At 46.2% G+C, this 15,897-nt stretch overlaps 1 protein-coding gene across 2 annotated transcripts in view; it reads left to right on the top strand.

The window, feature by feature from the left end:
* The window catches only part of CD38 (CD38 molecule), a 52,812-nt gene that overhangs the window by 25,813 nt on the left and 11,102 nt on the right, over positions 1-15,897 (top strand). For both annotated transcript variants that reach the window (XM_020879836.2, XM_070458096.1), the window contains exons 2-4: positions 5,479-5,608; positions 8,155-8,287; positions 15,194-15,279. In XM_020879836.2, the coding sequence (XP_020735495.2) occupies positions 5,479-5,608; positions 8,155-8,287; positions 15,194-15,279 (349 nt within the window). The remainder of the gene's footprint in view (positions 1-5,478; positions 5,609-8,154; positions 8,288-15,193; positions 15,280-15,897) is intronic.

Raw genomic sequence — 15,897 nt, 5'->3', positions numbered from 1 at the left:
TCAGCAGATTCAGTGTGTGCTGACAACCCACTTCCTAGTTCAAATATGGCCCCTTCTCACTGTGTCCTCACAGGGATTAAGGAGGGAGTTCTCTGGGTCTCTTTTACGAGGATGCTAATTCCATTCATGATAGCTCCACTCTCATAAGCTAATTACCCCAAATGCCCCACTGCCAAATACTACTGCCTTGGGAAACAGGTTTCAGCTTATGAATTTTGGGGGGACACAAATATTCAGTCTATAGCACCATGTATGGGTTTCTTTCTGCCCTCTCTTCTACTTCTTTGATTTATATCAATTCTTTCATGACTCCTACGTTGTCTAGATCACTGAAGCTCTTTAGTAAATCTTGAATTCAAATCATGTAAGTCTTCTAGCTTTTCCCCTTTGATTGGTTTGGCTAGCTTGTATAATAAAGTTTAGGTTCAACTTGTCAATATTTTTAACAAAGCATGCTGAAAGTTTGATTTGTAATTTGTTACCATCTTAATATTGAGCTTTCCAACCCATAAATATGGTGTATCCATTTCCTTGAAATGTTAATCACTTAGTTGTGTCTGACTCTTTGCAACCCCAAGGACTATAGCCTGCCAGACTCCTCCGTCCATGGGATTCTCCAGGCAAGAGTTCTGGAGAGGGTAGACATTCCCTTCTCCAGGGAATCATCCCTATCCAGGGAACCCAGGTCTTCTGCATTGCAGGCAGATTCTTTAATATCTGAGCCACCAGGGAAGCCCTTAGGCATCTGAAAATTTCTTACAGCAATGTTTTGTTTTCAGAGTACAAGTTGCATATATTTTGTTAAATTTGTTAATATTTCCCATTTTTGCATTCCTATAGTTTAATATACATGTATATATTCTACTTTGATATAATATGTAGTATGTAGTTTTCATATAGTACATTACATGTAGTATTTAATATATAGTTTATAGCATAATAGGGGATGACGGGGGATGAGACGGTCGGATGGCATCACCGACTTGATGGACGTGAGTTTGCGCAAACTCCAGGGTTGGTGATGGACAGGGAAGCTGGGTGTGCAGCAGTCCATGGGGTCACAGTCAGACACGACTGAGTGACTGAACTGAACCAAACCTATACAATATATTACATATTCTGATCAATACCACCTCGACCCAAAGACTTCTCCATCCCAGTTCACGGCAATGCCATCCTTCCAGTGTCTCAGGCCCCAAACCCTGGAATTATTGAATCCTTATTTCTCTAACATTACTTATCCTATCTGTTAGGAAATCTGCAATGAATCAAAGATTTATCACATCTGTTACCTCCCTGGTGCAAATCACCATTGGCACTCATCCAGATTACTGGTCTACCTCTCTCTGCCTTTTCCGCTCTTCAGATTCTATTTAAGAAAGTGGTCAGAGAAATGCTGTGAAACCTAAGTAATGCCAGGTGCCTCTCCTCAGTTCACTGTGAGTAGAAGCTCCCTGAGCTCAGCCCAGTGGACAGCATCGCCTTTCTGACCTCATTTCCGTCCACTGTCCACCTTGCTCGCTGCTCCAGCCACACTGGCTTCTCTGCTGTTTCTGAATCACACCAGGCATCAGGGCTATTGTGAACGCTGTTCCTTCTGCCCAGAATGCGGTGGGTGTCTGTGCGACTAACTTCCTTGCTTCCTTTGATCCTTTGCTCAAATGTCATCTACTGTCCTCCCTGTTTAATGCCAAACACAGACACTTCCTCCCCATGACTTCTGACTCCCTTCTCCTGTTCTATTTTCCATTCCCCCCCCATAGAATTTATAAATTGCTAGGATACTCTATAATACTAATTATCTTTATTGTCTATTATCAGCCTTGCTCTGGTAGAATGGAATTCTCCCAGGACAGAGATTCTTGTCTGTTTTGTTCACTGGTGTATATTATTTGCTCATAAATGTGCCTGGAACATAGCAGATGCTCAATAAATATTTTCCAGGTGAAGGAATGAATGATTTCTGAGCTTTCCTTCAGCCTGAAGAGTCTTCTGATTTTAAGACTCTGCTGAAAAAAAATCCTCACCACCTCAGAGAATGTCGTCAATCTCTTTCTCCTTCCAGTAGGTGGCGGTCTTCACCTTCAACGCAGGCTTCCAGGAGCCTCAAATTTGAAACCACCGATTCCTGCATCGCAGGCAGATTCTTTACCATCTGAGCCACCGGATCCTAATTTCTGTTAGGAATCAACTTCATTCTCGGGATAAGTTGTTATTGTTGTTCAGTCGCTCAGTCGTGTCTGACTCTTTGCGACCCCATGAATTGCAGCACGCCAGGCTTCCCTGTCCTTCACCATCTCCCGGAGTTTGCTCAAACCACTGTCCATTGAGTCAGTGATGCCATCCAGCCATCTCATTCCCCCCTCATCCCCCTCTCCTCCTGCCCTCAGTCTTTCCCAGCATCAGGGTCTTTTCCAATGAGTCGTCTCTCCTTATCAGGTGGTCACAGTATCGGAGCTTCGGCTTCAGCATCAGTCCTTCCGATGAATATTCCGGGTTGATTTCCTTTAGGATTGACTGGGGATAAGAAGGGACATGATTTAAAATTTCCTGCAGGGCGCAGCATTGTTTAGCAGAAAGAGGGGAGTCTGGCGATCAGGCACCTGTCCTGACTGCTGACTGACTTTGGTCAAGTTGCTAAGCTCTGGGACTAGGTAGCTCCAAAGCAGAGGAGAGGGTAGTCCCCCCAGTCCCCCCACCACACACACAAGGAGGGCTGGTGTAAGAGTTAAACCGGATGTGTCCACGATGAGCGCGTGGTGCGCGCTGCGGTGTTCGCACCCTCTCCTCGCTCCTTCTAGCACTCCCCTGCCACTGGGCACTGGAGACACCTGCGTGAGTGGGTCAGAGGTAGGAAGAAGGGGCAAGTGGTGAACAGGAGGGGATACTCATGGTGGGAGGGAAGCTGGTGGGGGTCTGTGGGAAGGAGCTGAGTGGTAGGAAGGGGAGGACATCTCAGTGACCTTGAATCCTGACATTGGTGCCCAGCCTGCATGCATCGAGACTCTAGGTCAGCAATTAAAGAAGCAAACAGAAAACTGCTATCAGCCTGGGAGCCCAGCTCAACCCAGAAAGTTGCTTATGACAAATCACTTCTTTCAGAAGCTGCTCCTGGAACTTGTAAGGCATGAATACTGATGAAGCATGCTGATTTTTCACAGGCTTCCCTGGTGGCTCAGATGGTGAATAATCTGCCTGCAATGCAGGAGACACGGCTTCAATCCCTGGGTTGGGAAGATCTGGTGAAGGGAATGGCTACCCACTCCAGTATTCTTGCCTGGAGAATCCCATGGACAGAAGAGCCTGGCGGGCTACAGTCCACGGAGTTGCAAAGAGTTGGACACAAATTAGTGACTGAACAACAAACAGTTCAGATTGCTGGTTACTGTCAATTCCTGCTCCCCTACCCCCATCCCCCGAGAACACCCACACAAGAACACCAGTGGTTGAACAAGGTGGGTTTATTGCTCTTTGCAGAACAACTGGACGCTCACCCTAGGGATGCACAGAGGCTGGAGAGGACTCCATCTAAGGATGCTGTGCGTGAGTTGCTTAGTCGTGTCTGACTCTTTGCAACCCCATAGACCGCAGCCCACCAGGCCCTTCCATCCATGGGATTCCCCAGGCAAGAACACTGGAGTGGGTTGCCATTTCCTTCTCCAAAAGAAACTGTAGAAGGAAAGTGAAGTCCTCAGTCATGTCTGACTCATTGTGACCCCATGGACTGTAGCCTCCCAGGCTCCTGCATCCATGGGATGTACTGGAGTGGGTTGCCTTTTCCTTCTCCATCTAAGGATGTTAGAAGCGACTTAAAGGATTTGGACTTGCTTTATGAGATTTTGGCCCAGTTTCAAGGAGGCTGGTTTCCCCTGGATGCTGCCAGGAAGCAAGTGGGAAGGAGTAATCCTTCATGTGCTGTGTCTTCAGTCGTGTTCAACTCTTGCGACCCCATGGACTGTTGCCCGCCAGACTCCTCTGTCCATGAGATTTCCCAGGCAGGAATACTGGAGTGGATTGCCATTTGCCTCGCCAGGGGATCTTCCTGACCCAGGGATTGAACTCATGTCTGTTACATCTCCTGCATTGGCAGGTGGTTTCTTTACCGCTGAGCCACCAGGGAAGGCCACAGGGGCTGGATCTCACTGATATTCGCCGATTCCTGGGCTCAGCAGGAGGAACGAGCCACTCGACTTGGCCAGCCTGAGTCAAGAAGGCAGAAGACCCTTGGAATGGCTGCTTGATTAGTGCCCTGCAGGGACAAAGCAGGCTCGGGGGGAATAGAAAACCGGAGGCTAGTCCTTACTCCCCTGGGCCCAGCGGTCTGATCTGATATTATACTTGGGATGCCAAGTCCAAAGGCCAGAGTTTGTCCTGATGACGATACCTGAACTCTGCCAATGGAAACTCACTCCCTGCTCCCCCCGCCAGGAAATGATGGGCTCGGGTTCACTTGCAACACAAGCTCACAAAGGAAGGTCCAGCTAGGTCTCTGCCAGCACCCCCAGCTAGCCTCCCCTCCATCTCTGCTGCCTCGCCTGCCTGCCTGCTCTCCTCTAGGGGCTGTTTGGAGGGGGCCGTGGGGTTCGAGTTTCTATTACAAAGACTTCTCTCCATCTTTGAGGCCAGCACAGATTTTTTTCAGAATGATTTTTCAAAAAAAAAAAAATCAGCAGAGGCCGCCTCCCTGCTTCCACCTACCCAGCATCTTCCCCTGGTAATTAGGTGAGATTCGGAACCATTTCCTCGGTCTCAAAGGCCCACGTGATCTCCTCTAGATTACTTTTCTGACTTGACTTCTCCCCTCTGCTCCCCTTATTCTTCCCTCACCTCCTCAAAATCAGCAAGTTCTTTTCTGCCTCAGGGCCTTTGCACTTGCAGGGCCTTCTGCCTGGACCGCACCCCTTCCCAACATCTAGTCTTAGGGAGCCATTTCCTGACCAGCCTTCCGAAAGTGGTTATTGCACCAAAATTCCCCACGGATTCCCTCCACTGTTATCATCACCTGTACTTGTTTTGTTAGCTTATTTGCTTGTTTGTTTCTGATCTGTCTCTCTGACCAGAGAGGAACCTCACGAGGGCAGGGACCTTGTAGAGCAGGGAGGCTGATGTCATCCCATAAGGACGCTGCACACGAGACGCAAGGGTGTGGATGAGCCACTTGGCACACAGTGACCTTCTCAGCGAGACTTCTTTGGTGTGTGTGTGCGCTGTCATGTCCAACCCTTTGTGGTCCCGTGGACTGTAGCCCACCAGGCTCCTCTGTCCATGGGATTCTCCAGGCAAGAATACTGGAGTGGGTTGCCATGCCCTCCTCCAGGGGACCGTGCTGACCCAGGGATGGAACCCGTGTCTCCTGCATCTCTTCCATTTTCAGGCAGATTCATTACCACTAGCGCCACCTGGGAAGCCTTGTGCTCTAAACATATATTTGAAATCGAATTATTCATCTTTTACTTTGCTTCCTGTCTTATCTCACAGAAGCAGAAACTGCCAAGGGATCAAGCAGGCATTCACGAGTGCATTCATTTCCAAGGATCCCTGCAAAGCAACAAAGGAGGACTACAAACCCCTGCTAGACCTGGCGTATACCACTGTGCCTTGTAACAAGGTACCTGGGGCCAAGTTATGGATTTAAAAACTGAGGTTAAAAGCCAAAGGGGAGAGGTCATGATCAGGGTGAGGGAAGAGGAAAATTGGATATTAGGGTGTAGGCTTGATTGGCAGGGAGGGAGCTTGCTGGCCTTTGGGAGACCAGAATGTCACAGGGATTCAGGACACCCCAGGGGACAGGAGGTGAGAGAGGGAATTGGGGATATAGAAAGAGGAAAGGAAAGTTGGCCAAAAACCAGGCAAAGCAAATCTAACGTAAATCCCAACCCAATCCAAACAGAAGTGATCCACCTGATAAAATTCAAAACTCTCCCTGACCTCTGGTGATGGTGATGCTGGTAACAGCAATGCCTTTTTGAATTTTCTGAATTTTCTAAATTTTTTGTTTATAAAGGACTCTCTGAACCTTATCCTGTTAGGTTTTCACTGTCAACTTGTGAAATAGACAGGTCAGGCATCAGTATCTCCATTTCACCAGAAAGAATACCGAGACTTCGTGAGTTTGGTGACCATGATGACTGAGTTTGATGATCCTGAAAGTGCCCATCTGAAATGTACAGGGTTCAAGATTTAGAGCCAGACAGACCTGGATTTTAATACACTAATTATACCGGAAAAGATCTATAACGGAGTGCATCTTTTCTTTTAAGAAAAACTTTATTTATTTTAATTGTAGGATAATTACTTTACAGTATTGTGATGGTTTGTGCCGTACATCAATATAAATCGGCCATAGGCATACAGGTGTCCCCTCCATCCTGAGCTCCCCACTCCCACGGAGTGCATCTTTTCTAAAATCAGCGTTTAAGGTGGAAATTCACTGTGCCCCAAATCATCGTCATGTAGCCCTGAAGCCTTAAAGCCACGAGTTACAGCCCATGTTAGAGCTGCGGTTACTATAGAGCTCTGGTTGGTGCAACAAGCGCCAGGCCCTTCACAGAGGGGCTGCTCGTAGATTACCACCGGGAGACGCTGGCTGAAGAAGTGATGGGGCCGCGGACAGGAGACAAGCGCTTCCCTTGTATTGTCTCGTTTCATCTCAGCATCTCGGGGGTTCCTTACAGTTGTGATCGATGGGGGCTAAGAGGTCAGGAATCCGCCTGCCAGTGCAGGAGAGGGAAGAGACCAAGGTCTGATCCCTGGGTTGGGAAGATCCCCTGGAGGAAGGCATGGCAAGTGCTGGTTGCTAAGTTATGTCCAACTCTTTGTGACCCCATGGACTGTGGCCCACCAGGCTCCTCTGTCCATGGGATTCTCCAGGCAAGAATACTGGAGGGGGTTGCCATTCCCTTCTCCAGGGGATCTTCCCGACCCAGGGGTCAAACCCGGGTCTCACTTGTTACCATCCGAGCCGCTGAGGAAGCCCCTAAGGCTTCCCTGGGTCGGGAAGATACTCTGGAGAAGGAAATGCAACCCACTCCAGTGTTCTTGCCTGGAGAATCCCGTGGACAGAGGCGCCTGGTGGGCTGCAGTCCACGGGGTCACAAACAGTCAGAGACGACGGAGGTGACTAAGCGCACACACACCATCTTACGGATGGGGAACGTAAGGCTTAGAGATTCTTTAGTCGCCCGAGGTCAGACAGCTAGTGAGCAGTGATGCTCGGTTTTATACAGGCCTGACTCCAGGACCTGGCTTCAAAGGGCACCATTCACCACCTCCTACTGAGAATGAACAGATCCATGGAACAGAGATAGTTCTGAAATTCGACTTTACAAGGGATCTTTACAAGGGCCCCTGAGAGAGCTCACTGTATTTGTTCTTTTCCTTTGTTTGTAAAGGGCTAGGGGAGATTTGAGGGGAAAAGCAGGGATTATAGAGCTCTTTAAGAACCAATGAGCAGTTTTCCCAGAAAATGGCATGTAGAAAAAATTGTTTTGCCAAAAACGTTAGGAATTTGGAACTTCCTAATGCCTTCCGCAGATGTGTTTGGAGCTTTAAAAACACCAAGATTTTTTAAACTTTTGTACTTATTTAATTTTTGGCTGCACTTTCTAATTTAGTTTATTTTTGAATTTTTATTTATTTAATTTTGGGTCTGTTGCTGAGCTCAGGCTTTTCTCTGGTTTCGGTCCACGGGACCCTTGGTGCAGTGACTTTTCTTGTTGCAGAGTGGGGCGTCTAGGGGGCGCAGGCGTTAGTAGTTGTGGTTCACGGGCTTTGTTGTCTGCTGACATGTGGGATCTTCCCACATCAGGGATCGAACCTGTGTCCCCTGCCTTGGCAGGCAGTTTCTTAACCATTGGACCAGCAGGGACGTCCTATTATAAGATACTGATTAGTGGCTTTCAGGCTTCTTTCCTGCAATCCAGAAAAATCAGTTCACTTTCCATTGTGACCTAGAGCACACACACACACACACACACACACCACACCCTCCCACTCACAGACAGAAATTGCTGATGCCCGCCGTGCTTCCTCTTACAGAGGTGATTTATGTGATGTTTCCCATGTTTTCTTTCATTTACAGAAGATGCAGATTTGGTGTTTTTATTCAACTTAGTAAATCGATCTCAATAATAGATTGTGTTTATTCTTTCCTAGGCGGTCTTTTGGAGCAAAACAAAGGAGCTGGCTCATGAGTATGCGAAACGGCGGGGCCTGTTGACCCTGGAGGACACGCTGCTGGGTTCCCTTGCGGATGGCCTCAGCTGGTGCGGGGAGCCAGGCTCTCCTGGTGAGACTCGGGGCACGCGGGGCGGCCCCAGGGACGGGCAGGGTGCAGGAGACTCACACCTGGCTAGTGCTCTCACAGATGCCCCCGGCACTCTTGAGGACAACTCGGGCCGATGGAAGACAGCATCCTGTAGGCCAGCTCACGTTTTCTAGAAAAGAATAAATGGCTTCAGGATTTGGGACTGCCCAAGCTTTCTGATTTTCTCCTTTCTGAGGGAAGGTGTAGCCTGCTTCGGGATGGTTGGTGGTCTCCTTTCTCTAAGGGCATCATTCAGGACCAAAGAATTCTCGGGCAGGAGGAGCCTCCAAGGGAAGCAGGTAGAAGTCCTTGATTTGCAGAACAGCCCCAGGGCCACGGGCTGGGCTTCTCTGTCTCAGGCTGTGTGTAGCTTTGCCGGAGATGAGGGGTCCCTTTACCTTCCTAGAAAGACCTAGAACACCTCCCTGCCGGAAGGTATTTCTACTCAGAAGTCTGGTTGCACTGTCACTTCTTTTTCTCCTTCTCTTTTTATTTTCAATGTGGGTATTTTTACTTTATATAGTTTTACTCTTTTACTTTATATATTTTATTCTTTATATTATTTTATTGCTTTAGACTTACCCCCCAAAGAAACTTACTGTGGTGGCTTCTTCAACCCAGATGTGCAGTGTTTCCAAATACAAAAAGGATGGACTCTTTTTTAAAAAATAATTTTTTAAATTTATTAATTTTTGGCCGTGCTGGGTCTTTGTTGCTGTCACGGCTTTTTCTCTAGTTGTGGCAAGTGGGGGCTACTGTCTAGTTGCCATGTGCGGGCCTCTCGCTGCCACGCCTTCTCTTGTTGCAGTCACGGGCTCCAGGGCGCGTGGGCTTCTGTAGTTGGGGCCCATAGGCTTAGTTGCTCCTTGGCATGTGGGATCTTCTTGGATCAGGCATCGATCCGTGTCTCCTGCATTGGCGGGTGGATTCTTCACCACTGAGCCACCAGTGAAAAAGTTGGCTTTAAGTTCAACATTCAGAAAACTAAGATCATGGCATCTGGTCCCATCACTTCATGGCAAATAGATGGGGAAAGAGTGGAAACAATGACAGACTTTATTTTTGGGGGGCTCCAAAATCACTGCAGATGGTGACTGCAGCCATGAAATTAAAAGACGCTTACTCCTTGGAAGAAAAGTTATGACCAACCTAGACAGCATGTTAAAAACCAGAGACATTATTTTGCCAGCAAAGGTCCATTTAGTCAAGACTATGGTTTTTCCAGTAGTCATGTATGGATGTGAGAGTTGGAGTATAAAGAAAGCTGAGCACCAATGAATTGATGCTTTTGAACTGTGGTGTTGGAGAAGACTCTTGAGAGTTCTTTGGACTGCAAGGAGATCCAACCAGTCCATCCTAAAAGAAATCAATCCTGTATATTCATTGGAAGGATGGATGCTGAAGCTGAAACTCCAATACTTTGGCCACCTGATGACTCATTGGAAAAGACCCTGATGCTGGGAATGATTGAAGGCGAGAGGAGAAGGGGACGACAGAGGATGAGATGGTTGGATGACATCACCGACTCAATGGGTGTGAGTTTGAGTAAACTCCGGGAGTTGGTGATGGACAGAGAGGCCTGTCCATGGGATCACAAAGAGTCAGACGCCACTGAATGACTGAACTGAACTGAGCTGAGCCACCAGGGAAACTCCTCCATTTTTTTACAGTTGAAATATAGTTGATTTACAGTGTTCTGCTGGTTTCTGCCATATAGCAAAGTGACTCATTTAAACTCACATATGCATTCTTTTCTAATATCTTTTTCCATTATGATTTATCCCAGGAGATGGCATGTGGTCCCCTATGCTATACCATAGGACCTTGTTGTTTGCCTATCTTTGATTTTGAGTCTCAGCATATTTGTGTATTTAATTGTGGTCATTTCTATTCTTACTGTTAACTGACAGCTCATATATATTCATCCTTTTATTGGGATGTTTATTGCTTTCTTAAAGAAGTTCGATTTAAGTCGACAGTGGTGGCTACTATTTATTGGAACTTATAATAGCCCCAGTCATTGCTCTGTGTGCTGTATGAATATTTGCTCATTTAATCCTTAGGACTCCTACGATGATCCCATTGTACAGGTGAAAAGTCTGAGGCCCAGGGCTGCAGAGTGAGTTGTTGGCTAGTGAGTGGTGGAGCTGGAGCAGACCCAGGATTACTTGCTGAAGGATCTGTATTCTTAACCATGTGACATCCTGCCTGTTTTCTGTCACATGTTTATGTTTCTCAGCTTCTGTTTTTTCATTTAATGCTGTTTATATTCTGTGTTTTGCCTACAGAAATGCAGGCAAGCCTGTCAACCCTGTCCCATTTGGCTCCTGGGTTGCCTATTTTGCTTAGAGTTTCCTCATGCAAGATTGAAGTCTTCTATATTTTCCTCTAGTGTTTTTATTTTGTAATTTTCAATTCATCTTTAATCTAGACTTTTCACCTAGAAATATGACATATAAATATGTCTGTCCACTTTTTTTCTTTTTGGCTAAATTCCAGTTTTCGCCATATTTCTTGCTTTCCTTTTTAAATTTCCCTTATTGTAAGTTGGGCTTCCCAGATAGCACTAGTAGGAAAGAGTCCACCTGATTTAGTTTTTGATGGTCATTCATTTAATCCTTTTAGCTTTTAAAGGTGTTTCCTTGAAACTTTTGAAGTTTTTTCTTTCAATTCTTTCTTAGAGTGATAAGTATATAAATATCTACTTTTCATCTATTTACCATTTAGAGTTCCTTATTATTGCTCTCTTTTCAATTGAATCCCATATAGGTCATTTTATTTTGTCAGCTTCCTTCTTCTTTGGCCTGTTTTTATTGATTTTAACCTCTTTCCCTTATTTTATTTGTTGTCTTTCCATTCCTAATTTTTATGTTTTAATTGTTCTACAGTCTGGTGTTTTTCTTATTTTTTACTACATTAATTTTGCCTTGTTTGTTTTGTTATGAAAATGGTAGTTTCCATTGTAACCTTCTAATTTGTTTTTTAAAAAACTGTTTATTCTGCTCTTTAGGTACTTGATTTCTCTTTATTATAAAATTTCTCTTTTTTTTCCCTATGACTTTAAACTTTTGTCTAATGTGCAGGTGGCAAGAGGGAGATATCCTTGTGGGCAGGAGGTGGGTGACAAACTCAGAGACTTCTCTCTGGCTGTGGTTGTGAAGATAAAAAAGCTTTATGTTCATGAAACCCTATAAACAGGGGCACCATTGTAGCACCTTACAAAATGTATGTTCACTTCATTATCATCAACATTTTTGCCTCTCTTGGAGATGATTCAAATTTATCTTTCGACTCCACAGTATTTATTTACATCTGTATGTGGAAAAGTTTTTGTTCTAATTTTGTTATTTTGTTTTTAATGCATTTAATTATTATGGAAACCCTCAGGTTACTTCCTCATCCCTGGGAGGTTTCTGAGCTAGAGCTTTATTTTCTGTCATTGGCGGTCAAGCCCACATCTGTAGTTACGTTAGTTTCCCGAGGCTGCCCTAATGAAGAACCGCATTTTTGCTGTTGTTCAGTCACTAAGTCACGTCCCACTCTTTGTGACCCCGTGGACTGGAGCACCCCAGCCTCCTCTGTCCTCGACTCTCTCCCGGAGTTTACTCAAATTCATGTTCATTGAGCACGTCCGCTGATGCCACCCCACCATCTCACCCTCTGCTGCGCCCTTCTCCCGCCTTCAATCTTTCCAGCACCTGGGCCTTTTCTAATACGTCAGTTCTTCACGTCAGGTGGCCAAATTATTTGAGCTTCAGCACCGGTTCTTTCAATGAATATTCAGGGTTGATTTCCTTTAGGATTGTCTGGTTTGATCTCCCGTCAGTCCAAGGGATTCTCAAGAGTCTCCTCCAGCACCACAATTCAAAAGCATCAGTTCTTCAGCACTCAGCCTTCTTTATAGTCCAACTCTCACATCCATACATGACTACTGGAAAAAACCTTAGCTTTGACTAATTAGACTTTTGTCAGCAAAGTAATGTTTCTGCTTTTTAATATGCTGTCTAGGTTTGTCATAGTTTTCCTTCCAAGGAGCTAGAGTCTATTAACATCATCTTTGCATTTGCTCTTTGAAGTGATTTAGGAGCCCAAGAAAATAACGTCTGCCACTGTTTCCACATTTTCCCCTTCTATTTGCCATGAAGTGATGGGACCAGATGCCATAATCTTAGTTTTTTGAAAGTTGAGATTCATGCCAGCTTTTTTACTCTCCTCTTTCACCCTCATCTAGAGGCTCTTTAGTTCCTCTTCACTTTCTGCCATTAAGAGTGGTATCATCTGCATATCTGAGGTCGTTGATTTGTCTCCTGGCAGGTGGCTCAGTGATAAAGAACCTGCCTGCTAATGCAGGAGATGCGAGTTTGATCCCTGGGTCGGGAAGATCCCCCAGAGGAGGGCATGGCAACCCACTTCAGTATTATTGCTGAGAAAATCCCATGGACAGAGGGGCCTGGCAGGCTGCACTCCATGGGGTCACAAAGAGTCTGACACAACTGAGTGACTGAGCGCGCGCACGCACACACACACACACACACAATCTCACTTCCAGCTTGATTCATACAGCATTTCACATGATATACTCTGCATGTAAATTAAATAAGCAGGGTGACAATATACAGCCCTGTCATACTCCTTCCCCAATTTGGAACCAGTCCACTGTTCCATGTCTGGTCCTAACCATTGCTTCTTGACCTGCGTACAGGTTTCTTAGGAGACAGGTGAGGTGGTCTGGTACTCCCATCTCTGAGAATTTTCCACAGTTCGGCGTGTCCACACAGTCAGAGGCTTTAGCTTAGTCGAGGAAGCAGAAGCAGGTGTTTTTCTGGAACTCCCTTGCTTTCTCCATGATCTAATGAATGTGGCATCAAACAATATAAAGTTATTTTCTCACACTTCTGGAGACTAGAAATCCTAGATCAAGGTGTCGGCTGGGCCATGCTCTGTCTGAAGGCTCCAGGGGGAGAGACTCTGACTCTTCCAGCTTCCGGTGTTTGCTGGACAACCTTGCTCATGGATACATCACTCCACCCCCGTCTCCATCCCCTTGGCTGTCTTCTTCCTGGGCATCTCCACAGTGTCTTCTCCCTGTGTTTGCCTCTGTAACCAAACCTCCCTTCTCATGAGGACCTCAGGCTTATGGGACGAGGACCCACCCAACCTAGCAGTCTCATTTTTTAAAATTAATTCGTTTTAATGGGAGTAGCAGTCTCATTTTGACTTGATTACATCTGCAAACACCCTTCAGCACATCTTTTGGGGGGTACACGATTCAACCTATACTAAGAGGGAGCAGAAAGTTGGGTGTTTTTGTAGGGTCAGCTGTGCATTTAGCTGGAGAGGAGACAGGCGGCTGCTACGTGTTTGACTTCTGGGGCCTCTCCACACCTGCAGGACCTGCTTGTTAGTGCAAAGCCGAGGTGACACAATGCCAGATTGTGCCTTCACTCTCATTCTGCCCTCCTCTGCCATGCCCAATCAGTCCCCACCTGGTCATTTACCTGGCATTCATCCTTTCCTTCCTGTGTCTGTTACCACTGCCTGAATCCAGCTCACTAACATGCTTTCCTTTCTTGCTGGACAGACTGCTCACCCCTGACCCCTTTAGGTCAGCCTGCATCTGGCCATCACAATGGGACTGCTTCTGTCTCGTACCTAAAACCCAAACAGCTCTCTTCTGCCTCTAAGATAAAGTCTGAATTCTGTCTTTCATACACCTTATCACCAGTCCGGCCCCTCCCCATCCCTTCTGCTCTGCCAAGATCATTCTAAACTGCAGGTCTCTGCACTGCTCTCTCCACATGGATCCCCTTCTCCTCCTGCCTTCCTTCAGTCTTTCCCAGGGTCTTTTCAAATGACTCAGCTCTTCGCATCAGGTGGCCAAAGTATTGGAGTTGCAGCTTCAACATCAGTCCTTCCAATGAACACCCAGGACTGATCAATCTCCTTTAGGATGGACTGGTTGGATCTCTTTGCCATCCAAGGGACTCTCAAAGAGTCTTCTCCAACACCACAGTTCAAAAGCATCAATTCTTCTGCACTCAGCTTTCACCATAAGGACTTCAAAGTTCTCATTAAAAAAAAAAAAAAAGCAAGAATATGAGGTGATGGATGCACTAATTAACCTAGTGGGGGAGAATCTTTCCACAATATGTATGCATATCAAATCATTACATTGTACCCTTTAGGTATTTTAGAATTTTATTTGTCAGTTATTTGTTGTTGCAGCTGTTCAGTTGCTAAGTCATGTCCAGCTCTTGGAGACCCAATATACTGCAGCATACCAGGCTTCCCTGTCCTGCACTGTCTCCCAGAGATGGCTCAAATTCATGTCCATCGAGTCAGTCATGCTGTCTAACCAGCTCATACTCTGCTATACCTCAGTGAAAAGCGGTTGGTGTGCTAAGGCAGGTATCCTTGGCAGAAGTAGTGCAGAAAGTGCGTGTTCCTGCCTTAGGTCCGTGGTTCCCCGCTGACAGCTGAGCCTGTCTGGATGCGGTGTGTGTAGGAAGACTCTGAGGGTATCTGAGTCTAAGGGTGTGGGGATGAAAGTGGTGAGGGAGGAAATGATGTCAGATTCTTCCCGGAACTGGAAATACTAGTGGGGGCTTGTCTCTGTCAGATGAGCCTTTGCTGAAGTTTTCCAGAATGATGGCTCAAAGCTGGTCACGTATTCCTGTCTGGGGCATGGAGGGTAAGCTGAGGACTTGGAAGGGGTTCAGGGGACACTTAGTTAAATTGGGCCGAGAGGCGTCCGTTCTCCGTCCTCTGTCTTGGCAGTGATGCTGAGGAAAGTGACTCCACTGAGATCCGACAGCCCACAGAGAACAGAGATGAATTACGCCTTTTCTTGCCCACTTTAAGTACTTTTCTGCAAACCATGTCTTTTAGATTTGAACTATCAGTCTTGCCCAGACTGGAAGAAAGACTGCAGAACCAACTATTTTTCTGTATTCTGGGAAGCGCTGTCCGAAAGGGTAAGAACCGGGGTGGGATGGGGCGGGATGGGAAGGAGTCTCTAGGGGGAGGGGATATGTGTGTATTTACGGCTGGTTCATGTTGTTTGGGCTTCCCTGGTGGCTCAGATGTTAAAGTGTCTGCCTGCAATGCGGGAGACCTGAGTTCAATCCCCGGGCTGGGAAGATCCCCTGGAGAAGGAAATGGCAACCCACTCCAGTAGTCTTGCCTGGAAAATTCTATGGATAGAGGAGCCTGGTAGGCTATAGTCCCTGGGATCGCAAAGAGTCGGACACGACCGAACAACTTCACTGACACTGGCATATTGTTGTATGGTATGAAACCTACCGAACACTGTAAAGCAGTTATCCTCCCATTAAAAATATTAAAATAAAATAATTCACTTTATGAAGAAAAACAAGCAAAAGGGTAAGTACCACAAATGAAATTCTAGAATTTGGAGGCCAAAGAGCTTAGGAGGTCATCCTGTCAGTGGTTGGTTTTAATTCACTTGAAGAAGGGAGCATCCCAGATCCTTTTAGAAACAAAGGTTCTTTCCTGAGAAAAATGTTCGTAAGCACGTGCCAAAAGATTTTCACATGTAATCTGTGGCCATTCATGGAAGGTCTCGGGCTCTG

Source organism: Odocoileus virginianus, chromosome 29 (genome assembly GCF_023699985.2).
Source record: "Odocoileus virginianus isolate 20LAN1187 ecotype Illinois chromosome 29, Ovbor_1.2, whole genome shotgun sequence".
In the NCBI taxonomy this organism is placed as follows: domain Eukaryota; kingdom Metazoa; phylum Chordata; class Mammalia; order Artiodactyla; family Cervidae; genus Odocoileus; species Odocoileus virginianus.
This window is presented reverse-complemented; position numbering and strand designations above follow the sequence as displayed.